At 40.4% G+C, this 27,509-nt stretch overlaps 1 protein-coding gene across 1 annotated transcript in view; it reads left to right on the top strand.

Moving 5' to 3' along the window:
- The window catches only part of cntn3b (contactin 3b), a 70,579-nt gene extending 43,750 nt beyond the window's left edge, over positions 1 to 26,829 (top strand). The window contains exons 10-23 of the mRNA XM_042495342.2: positions 1,342 to 1,471; positions 2,102 to 2,252; positions 7,480 to 7,607; positions 9,610 to 9,785; positions 16,288 to 16,405; positions 17,232 to 17,390; positions 17,509 to 17,658; positions 19,988 to 20,058; positions 20,458 to 20,692; positions 21,109 to 21,218; positions 23,115 to 23,301; positions 25,402 to 25,514; positions 25,616 to 25,781; positions 26,310 to 26,829. Coding sequence (XP_042351276.1) covers positions 1,342 to 1,471; positions 2,102 to 2,252; positions 7,480 to 7,607; positions 9,610 to 9,785; positions 16,288 to 16,405; positions 17,232 to 17,390; positions 17,509 to 17,658; positions 19,988 to 20,058; positions 20,458 to 20,692; positions 21,109 to 21,218; positions 23,115 to 23,301; positions 25,402 to 25,514; positions 25,616 to 25,781; positions 26,310 to 26,401 — 1,986 coding nt within the window. The 3' untranslated portion in view covers positions 26,402 to 26,829. The remainder of the gene's footprint in view (positions 1 to 1,341; positions 1,472 to 2,101; positions 2,253 to 7,479; positions 7,608 to 9,609; positions 9,786 to 16,287; positions 16,406 to 17,231; positions 17,391 to 17,508; positions 17,659 to 19,987; positions 20,059 to 20,457; positions 20,693 to 21,108; positions 21,219 to 23,114; positions 23,302 to 25,401; positions 25,515 to 25,615; positions 25,782 to 26,309) is intronic.
- The last annotated feature ends 680 nt before the right edge of the window (positions 26,830 to 27,509 follow it).

The following is a 27,509-nucleotide window of genomic DNA, read 5'->3' as shown; positions in this document are numbered from 1 at the left end:
CAGCAGGGTTCAATTTCTGTTTGTTACATACATATAGTCTTTTTATGTGTATTTCCATGTGCAAAAAAAACCCCATAGCTAATTCTAGAGAAAAACATAATGGTTTGACTTTACATTCACACAGGAAGCAAACAGTGGGCAGCTGAGAGAAAGTTCGGGTTTGTTGGACCCATCCATCACCCCTCCTGCCCTTCCTATGTGGGACTTTCAAGCTCTTAATATTACAGTAGTTGCTGGTGGAGTTGCAAACAGCTGCTTCCCGGCAAGTATCAAACCACCATGAAAAATGCCTCTTTGCGACAGTTTCTGTTGCAGACATCACTTACAAAGCGGCGGTATTTGATAGACGGAGACTGAGAATGAGCTTAGGTAGCGATGTGAACAATGCTTACAATGGTAATAGGGCTAACAAAGCTAACAATGTTAACCTGGAGCGAACTGAAGAGTATGTGCTATGCTTCAGCAATGGTACTGGAAATGGTAACTGCCATATGAGAACAGTGTAGAGAAGCTGTGATTACCAAGCCAGTGCAGGGAATCACATGCTCTTAAATGTGCACCCTCTGCACTGGCTACCATCCCAACAAAAAACAGAGAAGCTTGGATTACAACACACACAGAAGCAGCGTGACTACATCTTCTGCCCAAGCATGCCACTACTCCACTATATCTTGACAGAGCAAAAAGTTGTGTGCTGCTATTTTAATGCTCCAAATATTGTATCCTAATATGTGTAAAATCAATGGAGTACCCCTTTAAACCAGCAATGAACCAGAAGAGTGCAAAAATATAGTAATTTTTAGAAATGTGCTACAAAGTTAGATTTGATACAGTGTGAAGGTTAGTAGTGTAGTGGAAAGTGACTTTCTACCTCATTAATATTCTATTTTTCTCAGTTCTAGCTTTCTATATGTCTCTATAATTAAGATGGCACTGCAAGAAGCCACTCCCTCTGTAGCATGGAGGATCTCTGATTAGCTCACTGGGTTAAAAATCAGTCTAACTCATCATCCGAGCTGTCTTCCTAGTTTTTCCAGCTGAACGACCCCAGAAAATAAATGACTTTTTAATTTGCATCTGGTGCTATTGTCAACAATGCTTCTTTGCTGTGTATCTAAGATGCAGGTTAGAAGTTTCCACCACTGCCTCCTCATCTATTCCCCAATTTCAAGCGGAACATACGTATTATGCCACAAGGCTCTTTAAGTCCCCCCCCCCCCTATTTTTCCTCTCATGCTGTCCTCCTCCCTTTATGGTGCACCAGTAATTGCTGCTGTGCTTTTGGACATAATAGGCCGGCCTTGCAATGGATATGCAGAACTGTTTCTCTTTCCTCCTCAGGGCCGGGTACAAATCGAAAACGGGGCCCTCTCTATAGCTGCGTTAAACCTGTCAGATTCCGGGATGTATCAGTGTGTGGCTGAAAACAAACATGGCATTATTTATTCCGGTGCCCAACTAATGGTGTTAGGTAAGATTGCATCCCTCCCTCTGCTTTTATCTTGCTTATCTGTGTGTGCGTTTGATCATCTCCTGAGATAAAAACCAGCAGCCTGCTTTAGCCCTCCTCAGCAATCAGTCTGCAGACTCATTTGATGTCACCATGGGCTCCAGCAGCAAAAAATATGAATCTGATGTAGTGTCTCATTTTACTTCTGGCCGTTTCATCATATTGATTTGGATACTACAAATGCATTTCTTTGTGGCATTGTGCATGCTTTCTTATGTAGAGAGGGTATTGATTTATTTGCAATGCTTTGATGACTTCCATCTGACTGGCTCAATGAGAAATTCAATCCCATCTTGATGCATGTGATGACACCTGGGTGTCCAAATGACGGCTGACAAAATGTGATGATAAATGTTGGACAAGAGCCGGTTTGAAGCTTGTGTGTGTGTGTAGTTGAAGGGTGGGCTGGCAGGTTGGGTCCATAGCCTTAAGCCCATTAGGTATTTCTGCTGAGTCCATGCTGAGATCTCTGAGCTGCTCCCTCTGAAAGCTGAAGGAGAGTCGATCTCAATACAGCACGGCTGATCTGCAAAGGTACAGCTTGCCTATATTTTTTAATCTCACGCCTCTCTTCTGCTCTTCACCACACAGCTTCAGCTCCCAGTTTCTCCAAAAGTCCATTAAGGGCCTTGCTAAAAGCTCGCTCAGGCAGTGAAGTCACTCTTGAATGCAAGCCTCAGGCCTCGCCCCCAGCAATTAGCCTGTGGAAGAAAGGGAATGAGATCCTGCAGAGAACTGAAAGGTAGGATAAAAGTCCAAGTGCATATTCCTGGCAGCTTTTGTTCACACTCGCTGCAAGCCGACTTGTTTGAATAGTGTATTTGGGATTTGTGCAGATGCATAGAAGGAAAGGCTAATGAGGAGAATGAGAGCAGGGCACCCACCAGGAAAATTGCACATGGCTAATACACTGTGTGCACCCCTAATGTGCAAATAGCTTGGTGTAAGGGATGAAGACGCCAGCTGGCCATATCCACACTGCATGCATGAAATGTTTAAGAACATAAAAGATGGGCAAATGGAGTTGCTGCTGAGGATATCTGCTCCTAGATAGAGAAAGTAAAACTAAAGCTGTAACGCTTGTAATTATCCAAAGTGCTCTACTTTATCATGAAATAGAGTTTGAGTTATGCAATCTGCAAAGACAAAAGCACTAAACATCTCACTAGACTAGAGACTCCACACAGACATGATGTAGACAATGAGCAAACTTTTAGGTTTAGGCAACAAAAGCACATGGTTTGATTCAAACAATAAAAGCGTGTGGTTAGGTGTGGGCAACAACAACCAAAATGTTCTCATTCCAAGTTGTTGCATATTGTGGCTTTGTTAGTGGACATCCACATCTACATACACTGTAGGTATCCTTCTGCATCTGCTGTTGAAGTTTTTCAGATACCAATGCTGGATTGTCATCAAAAATGCATGGTGGTATTACACCAAAAGCAAGTGATTATATTTAGGCAACAAAAGTGCATGAGAAATGAAGGCACACTGCAAATGGCTCTGTCTGGACACTTTCTCAGCAGGATCTAATGCCCAAATCACTGCATAAGGGGCGGTATTTGACAAATTTCGAGTTGAGAACAGGTTGCAAAAACATGTGGTTGAATTTAGGCGTCAAAAACATGTGATGAGTTTAGGCTAGAGTTGGGTCAGTTTTTCTGGTCTGGTCCTGTGTATGAGCTTAAACCGGTTTGATTTATGCAATCCGGTAGAACTGGCATTTGTCATTATGTCATATTCAGGCAATTTTAAAAGCAGTGTAAGTCACAGTGCTAAATCCAACTCAAATTGCATTATTAATAAGCAATATGACAGCGTGATTAATATGATATCATGCTTGTAAACTCAACAATGGAGCAACTTGTGTCATACAGGTCATATTTAATTTACTGCAGAGCCAAGTCAGCCGGTATCAGCAACATGAAAGACATCTAATTTTAGCAGCTGTTGTGAACTGAACTTTTGCGGACACTATGTTTCTATTTTTATCTGATGCTCACTTTGAAAGCTCCATTGTGGAAGAGGACTGACTGATTTATGAAACTGAAACGAGAAATGATGTATATGAAACCTACTTTTTCACTATAATGACAAAGTGTCAGCAGGCTGGAGGGAGATCACTGGGACGCTAAAAGTCTCTGCTGAAGTAAATGACCATTGCCATAAAGAAAATGGGCTAGGCTAATGCTACTTGCTGTTGGCTATATTGTATGTAATTTCTAGTAAATATCACAATATACAGTATGTGCTTTCTGATTTAAAAAGTAACATTACAAATGTAAAAAGGTATCAAGTATCATCTTTTAAGTGTTAATGTCTTTAGTCTGATTTTGAGTGCACAGCTGATAGCTCCGTGGTTGATTAACATTAAGTAACAGAGGTCCATATTTAATGGTTTCAGTGTGGACATAGAGCTCCTGTGTTACAAAATGCTATGTGATAGGTAGACATTCATTTTCTGTTGGTGCAAGGTGTCATTATGTTCTACTCAGCAGCAGCTGCTGAATCACGTGGGTCACCTGATAAAATTATGTATACCGGTTCAGTCCAGTGTCTGGCTTAATATAAAACCAGTTTGAAAACTTTTACGCAGGCCCAACTAGTTGTTAGGTTTAGAAAAAACCCATCATGGTTTGGCTCTACATTCATATGGGAAGAGAAGACTAGTCTGAAAGTCAGGGGTTTGTTGGACACATCCCCTCCCGCCTGCCATAGCTCTTTAGATTACGATATTTGCCAGTGTAACAAACTACTGCTGCCTGGTGTGTATCATACTGCCTTGTGCAATTTTCCGGGTGTGAGGGATGAAGACGCCAGTTGGCTATATCCACAATGCATGCATGAAATGTTTAAGAACATTAAAGATGAGCAAATGGAGTCACTGCTGAAGATATCTGCTCCTAAATAGAGGAAGTAAAACTAAAGCTGTTGCACCTATAATTATCCAAAGTGCTGTACTTTATCATGATGTACAAGTAGAGTTTGATTCATGCAATTACTGAAGCTGCAAAGACAAAAACGCCTAACATCTTAACTAGACGAGAGACTCCACACACACATGATGCAGACAATGGGCAAACTTCGGGCACCACTTTGAGCAGCATGAAGTGGTGCTTAATTTTGTTTGTTGTCCTCTGCTGTCTGATTTCTTATTGAGTACCCAAGAAGCTAAATTTGAGCTACTGAAAACGGTTTGCACAACACTAAAGGACCAATTAAAATGAGGAGAAATCCAAATGAAAATCAGAGGCAAGAAATGACACATTTGAGCAATCCATCCGCAGACTTTTCATCATCAGAGGGAGAAGAAAAGTGGTGACTAAACCTTGGTGCAAGTCAGCGCACACATTTCTAGACTTTGCACACACACAGGCAGGACAGACTAAATAAGAACAACTGAAACACAGTGCACTGAGGAAACTTTGTGCTGTTTGAATCACTCTCATACTGCTTATTTAAAAGGAGGTCTGAAAGTGAACAATACAAGCCAAGCATCTTGTCAGAACAGCACCAAGGCTCCTCAGTTGGCTCCAGATGGGAAGCTGCATCTATAGCTGCAGAAAATTGGTAAAATCCCCAAGCTGACTGACATTTAGCACGCTGTATGTGAAGCCCACATAGTCTTTCAAGGTGCACAACGCTGGATTTAAGCAGACACTGGATGGGAAGTGCTTTCTCATGTATGCAGTCAAGCTGTAAATTGGAGCAGTGTTTTGGAAACATGGATTTTGTGCATGTTTTGTCACTAAATACTCTGGTTAAAGTTCATTTCACCCAAAGATATTTCAACCATATTTAGCCATGCAGATAGTTTTGGCTTAATTTACCCAGGCTTTAGCCATCTCTGAAATGTCTGTCTCTGTTACTTTGAACAATCTATAGAACACAGTTTTTAACCAGGACTTTTCCTTTGGTAGAAATAACTCAAATAACAACACTGAGGTCTATGATTTATCCAGACATTGTTTCTGGAAAGACCCGTTGCTGTTGGAGTTTTTTCTATCAGTATGTACTTTTTCAATTCTTTCAGCTCCACAAAAACAATTCTATCCACCGTCATTGCTTTGGAGACAGAGGCAGAATTTTCAAAAGCGGATTTTTTAGTCCAAAACCTGGCAAATAGAATAAAAAACAGATATCGCATGTGGTGAGTTTGAAAAAAAAATTGCTTTTCCTTTTTGAAAAATAAAAAGATTTTTCTTAACGCTTCATTAGCACTAAAATGCACCTTTTCTAAATTCAATACACTCATGCTTATGGTGGCTAATGTAAATGGACTTGTAATGCGGCTTTTTAGTCTTTTGACCGTTCAAATTGCTTTTACACTACAGGGTCACACTGACCTATTTACACCTATATCCATATACTGGTGGCCTGCTACAAAGTTTAGACATTTGCATGTACTCACAAACCAATAGTAAAGCAATCAGCAACTGACATTATTGAGTCAGTTCAATGACTTTAGGACTCTCCTCTATTTGTGCCACAGTTACAGTATAGCATTTAACACAACACATACTTTTCACTTGACGCTGCAGTAGTTGCTTGTTTGCAGGACTTAAATTGTCTTGAAGTGAAAAAGACCCTTTGAAATGCCAGAAACTTGGGCTCTTGTTTAAACAGTGGTGCCCCCATTATAGAATGCCCAGTTTTACAGAAGGAATAAACATGTTTACAGCTGGTACAAGAAATGGTTTTGGTCTCCACAGCTAATTTCAACACGAAGCAATGGCCAAAATGTCAAACTCAACCAATGGGTGATGTCACAGTAGCTACCTCCATTACATTATACAGTCTTTGATAGTAACCATGCTGGGATTGATGTTGGAAGGTGTCTTAATAACACTCCAAATTCAGACTAAATTTTGGCAAAGGGAATTACTGGCCATTTTCAGAGGGGTCCCTTGAACTCTCATCTTACGATATCTTAAGGAAAATGGGTTCTGATTGAAAATCTGCTCTTAAAAACAAAAACAAAAATATAAAATAAGTCCACTCTTTGTCTTCTTTGTGCCCCGAGCACTGCGATTGGTTATTAAACACTATAATGTCACTGCTACAATAAACTTGAAAGGGATTGCTAGTAAAGTAAATATTTTTTTCATAACAAACAATGTACTCCTTCAAATTGAAGTTGTATATTTGTCTTGTTAAGGAAGAGCGCAGCCAGACTATTTGAAGAACAATGAATCGCCTAACATGTAAACATATATAATTATGGAAACAGGATTGTTTAGGAACTGAAAATGTTAACTGTACTGGCATTTATTTCTGTGCATTAAATAATTAGTAATATTACCTTTTAAAAAAACCCCCGAAATATATCAGTATTCAATTCAACTCAATGCAATGACCATGTTTTCTTCTTTTATCTTTTTGAGGAACTGTCCTGCTGTCTTGCACTTTTTGCTGGTTATTATAAGCATTACAGGGCACTATTTTTCAGGGCAATGTGCTTTTATACTGTACCTACTTTATTCTATGATGTCTTTAGCTCACAGAGATATATTGAGCTCCCAGCGTGATACTTTCCTCGCTGACCTTAGCAACATAAAGCCTGTAAAGCACATTTTATTTATTCATTGAGTTATTCAGTGTAGCTGTTTGTAAGATATTTGTTCATTTAGTAATGTGTCCCAGAGTTTAGCCTCCTGCTGAGTCATGGTGATGGGTCACCCCGCCTGCTGCTAACCTGCCTCAAAGAAATTCATTTTTCTGGGCTTTAGAGGGGAGCTTTAAAGTACCACTAGGGTTAAAGTGCTTCAGAGGGTTTTCCATTTTGAAAAGAATACAGTTTGGTAGAAACAACATACAGTAGGTTTACTGCGTGAAATAAAACTGTCACGTATAAAGATGGTAAATATCAGCACAAAATAATGCAGATGCAATACAAAGCTCAGCACTTGAAACTTTAGACTCTCCACCTCAGTCAGTATAGTAAAAAGCTGCTCTACTTCCCTCAGGATTACTTTGCTTCCCAATGGGACGTTAAAGATCACCAATGTGACCAGACGGGATGCAGCCAGCTACACGTGTGTCGCTAAGAATCAGTTTGGGACAGCGAGCACAACTGGGAGGCTGCTCATCACCGGTGAGTCCTGCTCTATCAACAATTCACCATTAATTGACCCTTAACTACGCCATTCCCTTCTTTCTTACTTATGCCATGCTTATTTTATTCTTTCAATTTAAGTAAGTTTACACTGATAACAGTGGCACATTTGCCTCTTAAGATATGTGGTAACTTTTTAAACATCATTGATTTTAAACAGAAGAAGGCAAAAGAAGCTTGTAATTTCAAACTGGCAACCATTACACAATTTCGATGACTGGTCAGTAACTTCCCGGAGTTCCTGCTTTTTGGCAGGAACACCCCAGATACCGGAAGAAAATGTTGGCATTGTACGTTTCTGCAAACCACAGATATGTTAGATTTGTACGTGCCATATTCAGTGTTTCAAAAGTGACATAGTTTAGGAACGGCAGACCACTGTGCAAGAAAAGTGGTTGTTTTTTTTAGCAAGTTCGCTTCACTGTGTTTCCAGGTTTAGTGTTTAGTGTCCAAATGTGGGTGTGGAGCTACATGTAACTGTTTTTTCTACGACATAGTGACACAAGAACTGATCGTTTTTACCAAGACATTGCAATGTTTCCTGCCAGTAATGTGCCACCAAAACTGGGTATTTTTAACCAAAACATGATCTTTTCCAAACGTTATAAAACGGAAAGTTATAATGTATCTACTATATAATAACGTACAAAAGTAACACATCAGTTGTTTGCAGAAACTTACAATGCTAACATTTATTCTGGTGATAGAGTTGCCGGGAAATGGGTTGGAACCAAGAAATAGTCCAATATATGATTCCCAGTAAAACAAAGATTTGTCAGTGCTGAGTCAGGCTAGCTGTTTCCCCTGTTTTTTTTTTTTTGTTTTTTTTTAAATATTTATGCCAAGCTAAAGTTAGCCAGCTGCTGGTGGTAGCTTTTAAAAAAATGTTTTTATTGTTTTTGCCTGCAGACATGAGAGCAGTAGCAATCTTATCTAACTCTTGGTAAAAGAAATACGTTTATCTATGAAACCTTCTGGAACTTTTCTTTTAAGTATGAATTTGATAGCTACATAAATTACATTATACTAATTCAGTGCTCTAATAATGCAAAAAAGACTGTAGATGTAGATGACATTGGAATAAAAGAGCAGCATTGTTTGTGTACAAGGTCAGCCCTTGTATTAAATTACAGTATCATTCTGGAAAACAAATGAAAAACATTCTTATGCTGGTGGGATGTTAACTGAGCTCCTTAGCTTCAGGATGTGAAGAAATCCAAAGCTTTAACAGGCTAGCTGTGCCTAGTTATGGTTTCCAAGGAGTGGCTTAGCAAAGCGTCTATTTCCTTTCAGTTCTTCCAAAATAAAGGTCAACAATTTCTTGTCAATCTATGCCTTGAGACTCACCTCATTTATATTAATTTATATCCAAGTCAGATTGCATGTGTAACATTAACAACCAAGGTTATTATCAAATTAAAATGTCTGGTATACATTATGCAAAACAGCATTTAAATAAGCAACATAACATTATCCTTGATTTAGTTAAAGGTCATTATTTATGAATGCAGTGACATAACACGTAGTCCTCCAGTTTAATCTGTTGTGTGTGTAGCCACCTGACCTATTTTTCTCATTAGCTTCTATTCTTCTCGTACACTGACAGCTGAACCATTTAATGTCATAGAATTTAATTACTGTGACCTTTCCTCAACACTCTGAGGCCTCCAATCCAGCACAGTCACCAGTAGGGAATGTGCTCCCATCTCTGTAATCCTGTTTCAAACATTTTCTTCCAAATTGATCCCAGAACATAAAGTGCAAACCTGCGATGTCATTAAATGTTGCTAATGGACAGGCTTGGAATTTAAGTGCTTATTAAAATCAGAGAAAAGCACACATCTATGGATAATTTAGCGCCGGTGACTTGATTTAGGCATGAATTGAAGTGAGATGGCAGTTGCCGGGGTCATGGCCTGTGTTAAAGGTTCCCGTGGCAGAGATATTAACATGCGTACGCTGTCGTCTGTTGTCTGGCCAGAGCCCACCAGGATCACCATGAGGCCTACTAACATGGAGATTATTGTTGGCGAGAGCATCGTGTTACCCTGCCAGATTGCCTGCGATCCAGCTCTGGATGTTTCTTTCTCGTGGGCATTTAACGGGCAGCTCATCGACTTCCAGCGAGACAGCGATCATTTCGAAAGAGTGGGCGGGGTGAGTCATCTCAAGCATTAAACTCAGCTACATTCTGGCTATTCTCGGATTAATTGGGACATACTGTGTGATGTGCAAGGGTACGCTCCACTGCCCTGCTGAGGTCTTCTTAGACACCAATAATACCCATGCGGAGACATTCATGCCAAGACTTTTCAAGTTTCACAGTGGTCAGTGGTGGATGGAATATCAAAAAGATGAAATGAATCAGTGACATTCTCTCATTCATATGCTGCTAAAGCCTCGATGAAAGGTATTGTCAGGTCAGTAATCGGGATCCTTACCTTTTTGAATTGGCTGTGAGAGCTGCCATGTGTTCCACTTGTAAAGATATATTGGTGAAATGCCATTTCAGTCATAAAAAGAGGGTCTTCATTAATAAAGTCTTTATACTTTTCATCCCCTTCTACTTCTCTTACCTCAAGGGAGAACATTTTCTTATCATCTCCCTCTGCCATAATTGAATTTGCATACCTATTTATGAATCTTGAGCCCCGAAATAATTAGGTAATGAGCCGGCTGGCATTCACCAAGGGCAGGCATGGCACTAATAAATGTCCATTTGAAATCTTTATGCCCAGATATAATAATAAGTGACGACTCTTTGTTGAATATTTGTTCCTTTTGATGAAGGGCAAAGTCAATTGTTCGGAGCTTGTCAGGATGAAATTACTTTACACACGCATTTTGCTTTTTATAGTGCCGTTTATCATCCAAGGTCAGCGGTCTGATCAGTGCTGTTCACGTGTTAGAGGTTGACATTATACCTGAATGCCCTCGCAGTGTTGTGGACATGCCAAAATCACATCTTCATGAATGCAAATGGCAACTACTAATGACACTGAACTCTGCATCGGAATATAATGAGATATAGTTTTCACAGAATCTGTTTGCCCTGTCCAGAGAGATTACCAGCCCCCTGCTCAACAGCTTCTGATGAATTAATTAACATAATTAAAGCAAATCTGCCTCATCACTTCCTTCCTGCCAAGGCAGGATGCCTTGCTTTTGAGCACAAGCTCTCAGGTTGGCCAGGTGGCGGCTGACATTAGAGAGGGAATCAGGCATGGCAGAGCTGCATATAAAAAAAAACTGTCAGGCAAAAGGACATAAAAGGAAGGGGTAAAAGAGAAGAAAGAGCAGGAGAGGTAGTCTCTTTAGCCCGTGGCCGCATAGAAGTGCCATTCGGCTCTGCTCTGCTTTGTCAGGTGCTTCAGGTGGAGATCCAGGGGCGTTCCTGCCCAGTTCACTGCGGAGGGGAGCTGTGATCACTAGCCGCCAGGTGTGATAAAATCTGCTGTGACTGCAGCAAGTCCTACCTGGCTTGCCCTCAGGTGACTCGTTTCTAAAGCAACACACTGCTTTTTGCAAGCTGACATGCTTTGTGACAGAGCACTTCAAGAGGTGACTTTCAGAAGGCGGATTCCCACGCACAGTCAAAACAGAATCGTGGTTTCTGGATAAATGTGCTATTGCAACACTGTAAATGACTTTTTACCGTGGCATACATTATGTCATTTTAAAGAAAAAAGGCTGGTGAGATTCCATATTTCTGTTATTGCCAATGAATCCCATCAGAGGACCAAAACCAGCAATGAATTGATCGTACCAAATGTCTCAGTGTGATAACAGCAATATTACAGGTTCAGTGCATGTCACACTGTGTGATAAATGTACATGAATTATAATGTTATATCGTCACGATTTGAATAATGTTTTGAAAAATGCATTCAGATACAAGCTACAGTGCTGGCAATGTTTACGTTTTGTCAAAAATGTATTTCAACTAAAGTGGCATTTATTTATGCAAATGTGGTATCTACCTCATATATAAGTGTCCATTCCAGTGTCATGCTGACCATTGTATTCTGTCCCATTTAAAGTCTTCCTCCATGAAAAAATTGTTTTTCCTCATGTTTATGGTAAAGTGCACTTGTATCACGCCTTTCTAGCCTTATGAACACTCAAAGCGCTTTCACACTACATGTCACATTCACCCAGTCACACATAAATGCATACACTGGTGGCTGAGGCTACTGTACAAGGTGCCACCTGCTACTCAGTTAAACACCCAAAGCTGTTCACACATGCAAAGTGGAGGAGCTGGGAAATGAACCACTATGAAAGTTTTGACACGTGGTAGACTGTCCAGTTTTAACATGTAAACCAAACCCTAAAGCTTCTTCAAGTATCTCCCAAAAAACAGATATTAGTACATACATATTATATGTTTCACAACCATTAACGCTTTGTCGACGACTGCCAATTAGCCTACATGCCAACAAAATTCTAACTACACTTAACATTCTGATATGTCTGCTTGTCGCATTTTGGTGCACAACAGACTATTAATCTGTGTCTGGATCTGAGGCAAACATGTACAGCTGAATCTCTCAGATGTTTCCTCTAATGCTAACGCCAGCCATCTGCATCCACACTACTCTTTCACAGGTCAACCTAGCGTGAGAAAGCTGGAAAACAAAAACACTGTTTCCAACATTAGACCCTATGTGTGGTCGTAGCTGACTGGGGGAGGGGTAGCATATCAGCAAACCCTCTGTTGCTGTAGACCCAGCACAGTAACCATGGAGCAGGGCTATGCAGAGACCTTTGAAGGGGCAGGTGCTCAAAGTTTAAACGGGGCACATGGAGCACGTATTTGAAGCACCATAGAGAAACATACCTTACAGTATAGCTGGTTAAATGGTAGCGACCTATATTCGTAAAGAATGTAACATGGACTCAACATACATCACTGTCCTCTCCTTGCGAGGCATCTCTGCAGAATGAAATATGACGAAGATGAACTACAATCTGATGCACATAAAACACACACACACACACAGTGACATTTCATACCTTCTCAAGGCATATACTCTATAACCAACATGAAATTGCTCCATGGTGCTGATTCGCAGCACTAGTAATTAAGTAAAAATGAATCTAATGATATAAAAATCATGTATTTAGATATATTTGGGCTTTCATTCAGTTTGACTGACAGCAAAGTTATAAAAGTTTATAAAACTACACTAACCTACCTAATGCATAATATATTTAGTTTGTGTGTATACAACTAGAAACAAGTAGTGTACTGATATGTTTAAACAAGAGGTTGAGAAAATCACAATTCAAATTCTTCTAATTATTACTATTGTTATTGTTGTATATGTAGGCTACATTGCATAGTTTTACTGAAATAACATACAGTATAGCCTATGCCTCATTGCCTCTACAAACACAGGAAAACCACTGCAACTGACAGTAAAATTATACATCTCTCTAATGCACTCGGCCAAAGACAAAAGAAACATATAGAAACAAAAAGAAGCCTGACTCAGCATTTGTCATTAACTCGGCTATCATTCATGAGAGGTGAGTGTGTAGACTCAGTTGCACACACTCACTTGCTCATGCTCACTTTACTTCGTCAGTCATCTTTCAATGAAAGAATACACCAGATGTGCACAAACAAATATCGCTGCACATCCTACTCACCGGAGTCATTGGGCTATCAGCCGTTAAATAATTAGCAGCGCGAAGGAACAGGGCTCCACTGGGCCCAGACGTGCCCGGACGTGCCCAGTGGAGCCCTGTTCCTTCGCTCACCGCCCGACCGAGGGCAACCACATACACACACACATACTCGACAAAAGGGCACTTTGGGCATCAAGAGGAAAAGGGGCAGGTGCTCCAGCACCCTCCGCCCCCCCCTCTGCACGTGCCAGCCATGGAGTGCACGTTTTCCATGGAAATGCTGATGGTTTCATGTTAAGTGTGTTGGAAAAATAATGACAATGGTCATTGCATTCATAATTCCAATCTGACACTGTACACTGAAATGAGAGCGCTGTTTTTCCAAGAAATAGAGTGCTCTGTTTCTGTATGAATTAAAAAACAGTCATGTTTCACTTTCACTGTGTTTGGCACTCTCCTGCTCCATCTGTGCCCAGAGTGTGCTGTGGTCTGAATAACTGAACAGTATATTCCAACAATGCTACAAATAATGCTCAGACTAACTATTTGCAAACACACCTAGTGTGGGCAGAGTTTAGATCCTAAGTTTCTCAATGAGGGAAAAAGACTAGATCTGCTTTCTGCCTCTTTTCAAATATTTTTTTGTTTTTGTTTAATTATTCTGTGGGAAAACCATGTTAAACATATTATTAGTCTATACCTGGCAATATGTGCACTGCAAATACATGCAGACTTCAGGGAATGTGTACCCCACAACCTTGTGCAAACCACAGACCCATATATTGGTGCAGACTTTGCCAAAAATGCAAATAAACAGGCTAAAAAATTCTGCCAAGATTCTGAACTGCAGGGGGTTGCCAACTCTGGCAACTGTGCTTTATTTTTGTCATTGAAACTGGTAGTGGGTGAATGAGACAAATGGCTTGCAGATAGAGACAAATGAACAGACAGAGTTTTCTTCATTTTACAGTAGGGTTAGTAATAGCATAAAACATGTCTGGTGGGGAACTTTGATGTCACATTTTGATGAGCTCATTTGAAGTAGTGAGTTGTAGTAACAATTACTTTGCTAAAATTAGGTCTTAAATTTCAGACCCACTGAAAATCTTCTACAAGCTCTCTTTGGCTGTCACATTACCCATAAGTGGACATGTCTCTAAGTGTATTTAAGGACCACCACTTTGGATGGACAACCAAAATTTTTGCCAATGTCTCTCAAAATTGTAAGCTTTTACCTGGGACAACCTTATACCCTCGGGCAGCTCTATGAGGTGAACAACACTCCACAACTGACCCAAAATAATTACGTAAGACACCTTTAAAAACATTTAGATTCCTTGGATTTATTAACAAAAACATGCAAACAAAACCAAAAAAATCCAGGCGGAGAGGCAGCATGACCCGCACCATGAACACCAGAAGCCTCTCCTTTCTGTTGTTAAAGAGGCTTTTTAAGCACCTCCTTCCCCACTCAGGTGCAGTGCATCTCGTTAGGTTGATGCAGCACACCTGGGCAGATCTACAGAGGGGAAAGGGACAACAGCAAAAAACACATACAGCCCATACCCAAACACATACCCAGAATTGCACATTGTAGTGTGGTCAACACAATATTGTCATTTTAAGTTTGATATTGCTTATTCTTCTTGGCTCTTGAATTCCTTCATTGTCCAAAAACTATTAAATGAATCACACTGGATGATCTGTTTCTTTAACAGTCGCACTAAAAATGCCTTTGCAAAAAATTACCAGTATAATGCATATTAAAAAATGCAAAAGTCAATATAATACAATAGAAATCTGAAAATAAAGATAACTCATACAATAAACATACAAACAAAAAAGAGAAAAATAGAAACAAATAAGAAAAAAACTTTATCTGTATACAAACAAATGGTAAAAAACAAACTGACTTCATAAAATAAAAAAATAAACAAAAATAAATACAAATAATGAGGAATTTAGTAACAAAAACTGTTTAAAATGTATGGTAGAAAAAAAAAAATTTAATACTATAAAAATAGAATTTAATAGAATTACAGTACAATCAAAATACTAAAATGCATTTTATAAAAATTTCTGTAGAAAATGAAATTGGGTTTTTCCAAGCTTTTAGTTAAGCAATTTGATCACAAAAAATGTCAACCATGCAGTCACAATGCCTATTAAAGGGTTAGAATTAATGTAATGTAGATATGAGAGCATCAAATGTGTATTAATTCACAGCTTAAAATAGTTCCCCTTAAATTAATCATTTATTTCAGTTTGAGTATCGTTTGCTAAAAACTGCAGTGCACGGCTGTTATGAGACATTGTTCAGCCTTTTTCAAGTGTGTTTGGTTTTATTTGTAAATTCTTCAGTGGGAACCAATGGGCTTTGGGCAGAGTGACACAGACAGAAAAAAAAAGTTATTAATCGAGAGACAAATGAGGGCATTGTTGGTTTTGTTATTTTCACTGGATTTGTTGACAATAAGAAAACTTTAGAAAACACCAGCCTCATCCCTTAGAAATGTTCCTTCCTGCAGCCACAGATAATATAAATACAGATGAGAAAGTTACCAATATTTGTTGTGATGTTCTGCTGTGTTCCCTCATGGCCTCCACATGCATCCTGCTTATGTAAAATAATATTTGCTCTTTACACTGGGAGTTATACTCATATCTTGCTTGAGCTTATGTAATTACAGAATAATTAGGATTGTTTTGCCAATTAACTTGACTATGTTTGTTTTGTGTGTCCTGTGTATAGCTGGTAGCTGTTTGTAGGGGGCTGGGAGGGGGCTGGTTGGTCGGGTAGTGCCTGAAGGACAGCCAAAAGCATTATTTGTGCAGCGTACATCTGCCATGTCTGTTGTTGGTGTTTGAAGAGATGCAAAAATCAGTGGCCTGGAGACGATGTGATTGTGCAAAGCATTATAAATGTTTCAAACATCCTAGAGCCAAACGCTGAGTGATGAAATAACACTGCATCTCTTACTTAGCCTTATTTTTATTTTTTTTCAATGATCATATTCCCTTGTAGAGTATATCAGGGGATCTGATGATTCGTAACATCCAGCTGAACCATGGAGGGAAATATGTCTGCGTTATTGACACAGACGTGGAGAGCCTGTCCACCTCTGCCATCTTGGTCGTCAAAGGTAGGAGAATTAGTAGTATATTTACTGTAAAGTAATGCAGCATTGAAGCATCAGTATTCAAAGAGAATGGCAAGACGGAGAAAGATGTGAAAAATCCTTGAAGCCTCCCGTAAATATACAGCACATGGACACAAAGATGGATTCTACCCCAGTCAGACTTATGTCAGCTTCTGTTTACATTATATATGTGTTGCTGAAAATTTAAAATAGGCACACATACACACACACTCACACAGGCATGTGTGAGTGGCTTTGTTGATATGTGCTGTGTATCTGGCTCACTGTGCGGGCTTCTCTCTGGTGATTTACATTGGTATTCATGCCCTTAACAAACTGTAATAGCGGTCCCAGGTGCTTTGAGGAGGCAATGTTTATCACAGAAAATGACTATAATTGGCTCATTTACACATCGGCAAAATATCATGGAAAGCATTTAAATAATTGAGCAGCAGAGCAAACAACAGCAACATGGTAAAGCCAGAGTGTGTGACAGTCACACACAGTCGCCTATCTCTTCCCCTCTCTATTAACTCTACTTTTATTCACCTCGCTCATGTCTGCTCCCATTTACCCCCTCTTTCCTTTTCTTCATAAATGATCCTATCCAGTGTCTCTTTCCATTGCTGATAATCCCATGCACTGTAATCACTTTGTAGCACTGCACATCACAAATGCACACACCAAGGACGCAGCCCTTAATTGAAGGGAGCAAGATGGCCTTGATATGTAACAAGGTGCAGAAGTCTTAATGAGTGTGATAAGGGTGAGGCCTCTTGGAATGGGTGATCACCTCAGGTTCACCCTTCTCATTGTCTCATTGATTTAGGTCCGCCAGGTCCTCCGGACAAAGTAGCAGTGGAGGAGATCACAGACAGCACAGCCCAGCTTTCCTGGACGCCCGGAAGGGACAACGGCAGTCCCATCACCGGCTACATCATCCAGGCTCGGACGCCCTTCACTGTGGGCTGGCAGGCTGTGGACACAGGTAATGTAAAACACTCCTCGTGCCTTTTTTGTAATATTTATCTGGATTCTCATGTCAGTTTTTTCTCAATTTGAGTCCAGTTGTGTGACAATCGGATTTTCAACTTTGCACCTTGCAGTGCCGGAGGTGGTCAATGGTAACATGCTGACAGCCACTGTGGTGGGTCTGAACGCCTGGGTGGAGTACGAGTTCAGGGTGGTGGCCCGCAACACCGTAGGCCTGGGAGAGCCCAGCCCGCCCTCAGCCAAGACCAGGACAGAGGATGCCAGTATGTGAAACTAAACACTTCACTGCATCAACATATTGCACATAAAGTAAAGTTACATGGATAAAGTTTAGGAATGCAAAGTCACTTAAGCTAGGTTTAGGAAAACAATCATGGTTGAGTGTTGTCACATTAAATTGTTAACGTTTAGTTACATAGGTTAGGTTTAGGAAAGTGAAGTCTCCTATGTTAGATTTAGGAAAACAATACATTTTTTTGCAAAATTATGTTACGGACATTAGATAAAGTTATGTAGGTTAGGTTTTAGAAAACAATCATTGCTATGGGTCATCATGCTATGTACTTCACTTAAATTACTAAGCTTAGGTTTAGGAAAGTAAAGTCACGTAGGTTAGGTTTTGGAAAAAATCATTGTCATCATCATGTCATGCATTGACATGCTATGAATGTAACCTGAAGTTATGTCGGTTAGGTTTAGGAAAATAAACATGGTGATGACGTAACTTAAAATAACTCAAAGTTCACTTGGTTTCACATGGGACAAAAATTCTCTTTGGGGAAAGTCCTATGTTTGTTTGACTCTTCCACAACCACAACCTTCCTTCTTACACAGACTTTCGTTTTTATACTACTTCCCTCTTTACTCAGCAGATTCGTCTTGTGATTGCAGCCTTCCCAATTACTTGGGTTATATATGAAATTCTGGCTTATGATTACATGGGTCATATAAAAAAACAGTATATGAGAACAGCCCTAGAGTTCATTCTGAGGATGGCCACCCTATTACAAAAAGATTTTGCTAAATACGTTTGGAATATGAAGGTAATGGCTTACTGGCAAATTAATGTTAGATACCGGTTGGTCCTAGAGTTCATATGCCAGTCAGTAAGACAGCATTATAATTGTAAAAGTGAAAAAAGGGCATAATATAATATAATATAATATAATATAAACACAATATACTTTATTTACATAATATAATATTGTATAGCTCTATTTTTCATCAAGTGGGTTTGTCAAGTCTTTTTGTTTGACATTCCATTTATTAGGCTAAATGGACTGCATTTACTTTATAGCTCTGTTCTACCCTAACAGTCAAAGAGCTCTACAAAAGGCCTGTCATTCTGCCATTCACACACAAAGTCAGTACATTTACCTGATGTCAGAAAAAGTCATTTTTTTTGTGTTAGTCTGACAAAAACTGGTCTTTTTAAATACAGGTATGCATTTTAGTCAGACTGAAATCATACTAGTAAAATTTCTTGAAAGTTGGACTAACACCTAGATAATGCAGTTGGGGGTTGATTAACTCTTTCATGTATAGGAATGTATATGAAGGTACCGAGTAAAGCATAGAGTATGTACAAAGTATACAGGGCCGAAAAGTTATCCATGTTGTCATGCAATCCATTTGCAACTTGCTAATTTGTTTGGTGTGTGATGTAATAGATCAACCGGAAGAAGGTCCAATAGCTGAAAGGGGGCATATCTTCACCTACCGTGGCAGAGTTCGACACACTTTTGTCAAAAAAAGGATTATCCCCTGGTGCTTGTATACTGGGACAAAGACAGTAGTCCATTTAAATTGCCTAAGCGAGCTATAACCAGCTTGGCTTAACTGTGCATGTAAACTGACACATGGAGCTGCCATTCAAGGTGCTAGCCCGCCCATTGGGAGCAACTTGGGGTTCAGTGTCTTGCCCAAAGACACAGAGGGGACAGAGGGGGTTAGGGATCAAACCACCAACCCTGTGCAGTGGCCAGCCTAAGTCATGTCACGAGAGCATAAAATAGAGTTTAAAACTGTTAGCAGCCCTGGAATGATTCTAAATAATTTTCAGTTATTTTTGGACAAGAAACAGAAGCAGACTTCAGTAAGAATTCCGAGGTAGTACCTGGATCTCTGTTCCCTAACACTGAACCCTAATAGATAACCATACAGTGGCATCAGATATAAATGCTGCATCAACCATTTGCTGATATGACACATTAAATGTGATGCTCCACTTACTATAGGATACCATAAGGACGTGCACCAGTGCTCCTCCACCTACACTATCAGCTTTGCCATCACACTGCAGTGCACAAACAGCTGAATGGGAATAGGGATGAAGTGGGTTGAGCTGAGTGTCATTTCCAAAATGCTACAGATCTTGACTTGGTGTTTATGCACGGTGACATTTGGGCAATATCAGTAATTCACCATTCTCTGAACTGTTTGTGTTTGCACAGAGTGGGGGGGATTTGTGGGCTGTAAAATGGGAGCTGCAGCAGGCGACCTTGTCATAAGGCTACAAGTATATAGTGGAGGCTTGTCATTGAGCTTTGTAAACTGTGTTCTAATTGCTCCCCTTTGGGCTTTACCTCTCAGTTCCTGATACAGCTCCCACTGATGTCGGAGGTGGAGGCGGCACAAAGTCTGAATTAGTGATAACATGGGAGGTAAGTCATCTGTCACATTTTACTGTTCTCTCCATCGCCGAGTAATGGTTTTGCTTAATTGTGCAGAATTGAACGGAGCAATTTTATGGCCCACATTAGAGCGAGACACCTCTCCTCCGGGCTCTGCCTCCGAGTGCCATTTCTCCCTCCAAAAGCAGGGACAGAGAGCACTTGCTCAAGAGAGCTTTGCACTTTAGCCACAATTACATAGCCATGCAGGAGGGACAAAAAGATAAGGCAAAAAAAGTGATTGCAGAGAGTTCTGGGTGGTGATGGCAAAGAAAGGGGGCTACGTCTAATCATAGGAGTCCTTGTGGAGGTACAGCGCAGAGACGGGCCTGTCTGTTTCTTTGTCTGTATGCCTTTTAATATCACTATAGTTTTGTGTTTTGCTCCCAGCCTGTGCCTGAGGAACTGCAGAATGGAGAGGGCTTTGGCTACATCATCGCCTTCAGGCCTGTGGGAACCGTCACATGGACGAGAGCGGTTATCTCCACACCCGGTGTGGCACGTTACGACTTCCGCAATGACACCATCCCACCCTTCTCACCCTTTGACGTAAAAGTTGGGGCCTTCAACAACAGAGGGGAGGGGCCCTTTAGCTCTATTGCCACTGTGTACTCGGCAGAAGAAGGTACGTACTGACTTCACAGCAGAGAGTGATGCTTAAATAAGCTATAATCTCTCTCCTTACAACTATGACCTTGAATAGTCATGATGAAATGAGCTTTTTTTTCACAGTGCTGTTATTTCCCTCCCCTCTCAAGCTGGGAATGTCAACTTGATATTAGTTATCGTGCTGGTAGATTACAGGAAATCCTAGCAGACACTTACCACACCGCGCTGTCAGGGAGGTATTCTGTTAATTGAATTTGCTGGGCAGATAGTCTTCCCTTATGTCAGTCACAGATCCCATTAAAAGACAGCGGGGGAAATAGCTTTTCAGTGAAACTACAGGTCTACTCTGTGCCTTCCCTCTTATTGCTATTAGTGTGTGTGATGGTGTTGGATGAGTCTCTGGGATTCTCACCCGCGCTCTATTTTCTGCAGTCCCCAGTGCGGCTCCTAAGAGGGTTAGGACTAGAAGTGTGTCTGCAGTGCAAATTGAAGTGATCTGGGAAGCTCTCCCTGCCGTCCCTGAAAGAGTGCTTGGATATGAGGTACGCTATGAATCACTGCAGAATCATTCTTTTCTTTTTTATCTTTCCTCAAATAACATGATAATTGAGCTTCTCCTTGTGGCTTGTTTATGAGATCATAACCACCTTTTCACAGTTTTTAAAATTAGTTTTATATCAGTTTTTTTTAACTTTTAATATTCTACTCTATCTTCTCGCGTATCTCTGCAAGGATTATCAAATGCCTCTGCGCTGGTGACAGCCGAGGCTGGAGGCATTATGTTTTCAGGTTGTCTGCCCACCCTTCCAACGAGTGTGTTTCGTTGCAACATTAGGGAGCACACATATGAAACATGAGTGTCAAACACTTTTCAAACACACTTCCTGCCATGAATTTAGTTTCTAAATAAAATAAAAATGCTCTGCTACTTTCATGTCTTTATTGTTGAGGGAGGAGGAGGAGGGCAGGGGGGCACATGCGCATGTGCACTTCACCAGAAAGCAGAACGCTTCATTCTCATTGTAAACCATTACAAAAAACGTTCAAGTTCTGATGAGTCTACCTTGAAACTTCAGTGATTGTATAAATCATCTGGGTGTGATGCAACCACATTTAATCAAAAAATACACTAAGTACTCTTTATTAAATTTTTTCAAAGTCTCAACTGCATATTCTTTATTAGTCTGGACAGACATAGAAACAGCAACTTGACCAGCTGGTGGAGGCACAAAACCAAAGCTGTAAATGTAGTTTTTACCTGTTGTGTTCTACCATATTTTTTTATGTACCTCGACAAGAGTTTGGTTTTAAGTGCAATAATAATAGTATCATGAAATGACCCCAACACTTTGGTGCACCAACAGCAAACCAACAAGAGCAAAATAAAGTCCCTCATCCTTTCAAGAATGCACACAGGGCACTGCTGTTCTTTTTCTCCTCCCGGTGCTCTTTCAATATCTGTCACCTCTGGCCCTCAGCACAAAGCTCTCCAGTTGCCATGGCATTACCACATTGTCCTTTTAAAACAGAGCTCATTTCTCCAAATGCAGCCCTGAAGTGGATTTAAGCCGCTGAATCTCAATAGGCCACCAACAGTATGGATCCGGAGCTGTGGTGGACTGCACATGTACGGTGCTAATCCTTTAATTAGATGTTGTTAAGATTGCAAAATGCAATCCAGTTTAACTTTAATGTGATCATCGTTATTACTGACCAAAAGATTACTGCAAACTGAATCCTGGCGCTTATCGAACACAACTCTAATTGATAACAAATTTGAAATACAATAATTTAATGCAATTGAATAACAGGATTTTCCCTGAGGGCAGACTCTACATTTCACTTTAATTATTTATTGACTTAACTCTTATGTCACCAAACACCAGACACATGAATATTGAAGACGACCCAAAGCAAGCGGCAAATTAGTCCATTTGCTTTATCAAATATCGCTTTCACCTGCACCCTTAATTAGAGGCTACTAGCCTGAAGGAAAGCCAACGCTGCATCTTGTTCAGCAGAGCACAGAACCCCACTTTGCCAGAGAAACTGGTGATTTGTTACTGCATATAAAGCATTTTGAAATATTTATCCAGATTTATCTCTAACCTCTTCACTTTTAATATCCAGTTTCCTCAGAAAAAAGTAAGAGCTGGGGCTGTTTTTATGAACAAAACTGGCAATAATCATGAATTTTCCTTTCCGGGTCAGTTATCATATGACCCACCAGCGCCCTGTTTATATGGCCGGGGTGGTTTAGAGGATATGCATCAGTAATTGAGACTCCACTAGTGAAAAATGCATTACTCATCATCGCTCCCTCCCTTCTGTAATACACACTGCATTTCAGATTTCATGATGGAATATGAATTTCAATGAAATGCACCACTAGAATTTGGTCATTTGTGCCCATGATTGTGACTCTTCTCTCCCGACAGGTCGTGTACTGGGAGGACGACACCAAGCCTGACACCGTTGGCAAAGTGCGCATATCTGGAAACTTCACGCTGGTTAACATCACAGGGCTGAAAGCGAACACAGTCTACTACCTCTCTGTGGCTGCTTTCAATACAGCTGGCCCTGGGCCACAGTCGGCACCCATCAACGCCACCACAAAGAAACCACGTGAGTGCGTCCCCGAGGGGCATTGAAATCATTTCCAAATGGTCCTCGTTCAGGAACTGTGTCAGCCTTTCTGTGATGACGTCGTACTGCCCTCGACATGACAGGCGTAGCATTTCTGCAGCTTTGTTGGTTGTGCTCATAAAATTCAATGTGACAAGGGAACTTTCCATTTACCTTGGGAAAAAAAAAGAGAAAAACTGTAATCAGTGGGTTGAGTGGAACATAGCTGCAATGACAATTTAGGTATTTTAAATGGACAAGTGATGTTAAAGCTAATCTAGACAACTGCTGCACAACCAGTTTCTGGAAATTTAGGGATGTCAGCCTACAGACATCCTGTTATATGTTCATGACAACAGGATTCTGGTCTACAATTTTATTTGGGAAAATAGTGAGAATTCTGTGGTGGCCCTGAAAGCTCTTTACAAGAGATTCTCAACTTGCTTTGCCCAGGGGCCACTTTTTCAAAACGACAGGAGGCCAGAGGCTAGTGAATAAACAAGCAATAATTTTAATATTCTGAAGAGGTCTGTCAAACAATTCAATTTTTTATTGGCTGCATTCCAATAGCTAATTGCAATTTTTAATGCATGTTTCAAATTCCATTATTTTGCATTTCACAGTAGTTTTGAAGTTTATATTAAAAAGGTGGAACAATTGTTACCAGAGTGACTAGACTGGGAATCAAATAAATACAAAGAAATTTGCTTGTAGTCTTGACTTAATTTCTTTCATATCAGTGCTGCACTGCTTAAACAATGTGGTCATAAAACCATGTGTAAGAGGTGAAATCTTTGTACAGTGTCTTAATACAGTGTTTGTCAACCTGAGGCGATCCCTTCTTCAATGATCTGCAGCCTTTTGCCACTCATTAAGCTTTAGTTAACTACTTTGATTTTGTTTTATCCACAGGTCTGTGGTGATTTGCACTATCCAAAATAATGCTTTGCTGGCTTTGGAAAAGCGTTTTTTACCGCTGACATCAGTCTGATTAACTGCACTTGTGTGCTCAGCCTGTAGGCAGGAGCTCAAACTCCAAGTACCTCAGTGATATTTAATTCAGTTTGACACATAGTGCATATTACCTTTGACTTGTCATCTGAGCTATATTTGATTTTATTAAAGTGAACTGATCCATTCAAAAACACAGTGGTGTCGAGCATAGAAGGGACAAAATAGCAGAAAGTGGTTAGCGTGATTTAAAAAATGAATAAATAACATTTTATGTCCAGATCTTCATTGCATCGCTTTTAATGTGTTAACACTGACAACACCGTTAATGAAATGCCTGTTTGAACCTTTTCTATGTTTGCTGCCCTGACTCATCTTTGCCAAGGCAAATCCAGTCAGCCAAACACAGGGCCGTTTCTAGGATTTGAGGACAATCGGAGCTTACCTCGGACATCTGTTGGGGGTCTTAAAGCTCTTTTTCACCTTTTTTGCACCCTGGCACCTTATTTATATTCATAGCACAAAAAAGTCCCTGTGAATCAATTTATTTAAACTGTGAATTAGATTATGTCTGTGGGCCACCCCTTTTGCAAGCCAGATTTGGCCCATGGCCTTAAATCACTGCTTTACACACTGCAACAGAAGAATACAGACAATAATCAAATACTTAAAAACACAGCAAAAACAGACAATAATCAAATACTTAAAAACACAGCAAAAACAGAAAACATGCACTAAAAAAAAAGGACACAAAATCCCAGCAAAATAAATAAAACAGTGCAATTTGTTAGTGTTTCTTGCTTTTTCTGCGTTTTGTTTTTGATTTTGTCATTTTGTCATACTTTTTTTTCAAAATGCCATGCAAATGTTGTAACAAATGAGTTAAGGTGTTTTATTAATTTGTCTTTATTTTGCCTGTTTGTCTGCATGCGTTTTCCATGTTGTACTGTGTTGCGCTGACCTAGCCTCAATTTGTTATTCAGACTGTGAATAATAGTGTTTTTTTTTTTTATATCAAAATCTTTCCAAGTGGAACTATTGTATAGAGCAGGAATGTTCCATATGCATTGATTTAGAAAAATAACCACAGAAAATAATATGCAACATATCCTATACTATCCCTTTATTTCTGTTTTCTTGTTTTTCTAGCTCCAGATCGAGCTCCACTCAACATACAATGGACCATGATTGGCTCCACGCTCACGCTTCACTGGGATCCCGTCGTAGCTATGGAGACAGAGTCAAAGGTCACTGGATATTTGGTAGGTCCCAGTTCACTGAAAAGCTCTGATTTATCTCCAGAATCTTGGATGACGTTTCTTTGCATTAGCTCATTTTTCCACGTCACCCTCCCCTGCCTCAGGTGCTGCTGAAGAGACACCGCTACAACGACATCAACACTGTCTGGACCAACAGAACCACTGTGGAGCTCAGCCTCTCCGCTAATGACAACTATCTCATCCAGATCAAGGCCATGAGTGAGGGCGGCGAAGGTGCGGCCAGTGAAGCCATCCACATCCATAAATTAAGTGAGTTTGTCTCTCCTCCTTCACATGGGCTCCTTTTTGACCACTGATAAAACTTAAGTGAGGATTCAATAATTCAGAAAGAACATTTAATTTGGCCTTGGCTGCATCCCTTTCCAAGCATGTGTAATAGACTTATTTCGAGTGCGAGAAAAGCGACCTTTTTAGAAATGCGTGCGTGGTGTCATCCATCTCTGCCATTGGGTTATTATTCCTTGTTGACTGGCTGCACAGCGCTGCAGCATATAAAGCAGTTCTGTGCTCCCATCCTGCTGCTGTGCAAAATTGTGAGGCGGCTCAGTTTGCCGCTCGCCTCTTTGATGTGATACGAACTTTATCTTCCCAGGATACTTAAATAGCCTCTCCTGTTGAAAGGCAGTAATAATGTAGATATGGGAAAAATTCAGGGTTTGATTTATGATGACTTGTCAGAAATTTAGGGGGATAGCACAGCAGAGTGCAGGTTTTGTTCTTTTCATCTGAGGGGGATTTCTGGTTCCTCACGAGCTGCTCTGCTGGTTTTGGTTGCAGGCATGGGGGCGCGGGGCTCAGAAGCGATCCGCCTCAGCCCATTGTGCCTCTCTGCAGTCCTCATCAGCGCGCTACTCTGCTCCGCATGGTGATGTCTAATCGGAGCCTATGGAGCGCCCTCCCTTCCCCCCTCCATCCCTTCAGTCAGTCTGTCCACTAGACTGGCACAAGGCCCGGGCTTCAGTGGCAGGACTGGGAAAGACTGGAAAGGACTGGACTCTGCCAAACTCTTAAAGGGACCATGCTGCTTTTGTTTCAAGGGCCATCGGTTAGAGAGACGTGATGATCTGCGTGCATGATATCTTTCAGTATTTCTTCCAGCGTCATAAGTGCCACCATGCTCTAGGTTTCATTTTAGAAGTTATGATGTCTACATGACTTATCGTCGTAGTATCTTGGGAGATACTAATGCCTTAAAACCCATTTTACACATACAGTCCATACCAAAGTAGGTGACAGAGGCTGCTTGCTTTATGGTTTCTTTGACCGTATATACATTATTTTTGCAAAAAAAAAAACCCAAGAAAACATGCACTCATTAGAATTTATCTTCTCCAGGTTGACTTCTCAACAGACGGTTAACCTTTATTCACTGATTTCACCCATATGTTATTGTCTCAAAAATCTTAAACTAAACCAGATCATTGACCAAGCATCTGCTTATATCCTTATCACATTTTCTGCAGCTTTTGCCAAAATAAACATCCATTGCAGGCTTAATTAAACAGTGCGTAAAATTTAGGGGGATTTAGGGCATCTAATGGTTAGGATTGCAGATTGCAACCAGCTGAATCTACTCATAGTTAGAATTCCTTCAGTTTTCATTGTTAAGGAGGCTGTAACCAGGAGCCACATTTTCGGAGGATGTCTCTCCCTCTCCAAAACATACAAAGCAGGTGATAAAAAAAACATTAAAAAAAAAAAAAAAAACACTGAATAAAACAGTTTCACATTAAAACAGTATGCTGCTTTTTGCGGAGGGGCTGCGAACTATGGTGGCCATCCCGGAAATGATAATGGCCCTATCTAGAACCAGTGTTTGGTTTGTCCATTCTAGACTACTATAAGAAACATGGCAGTGTAACTTGGCGATCTCAGGCCCCTAAGAGGTTTGTTGGACTTAAAGCCAATTTTTGATATTGCCAAACAGTGGAATTACAACTCCTGACTCCGTCATGTAATGCCACTGGGCCCAAAATG

The sequence above is a fragment of the Plectropomus leopardus genome, chromosome 2 (genome assembly GCF_026936395.1).
Source record: "Plectropomus leopardus strain MGB_pleo_1.0 chromosome 2, ASM2693639v1, whole genome shotgun sequence".
Lineage (NCBI taxonomy): Eukaryota > Metazoa > Chordata > Actinopteri > Perciformes > Serranidae > Plectropomus > Plectropomus leopardus.
This window is presented reverse-complemented; position numbering and strand designations above follow the sequence as displayed.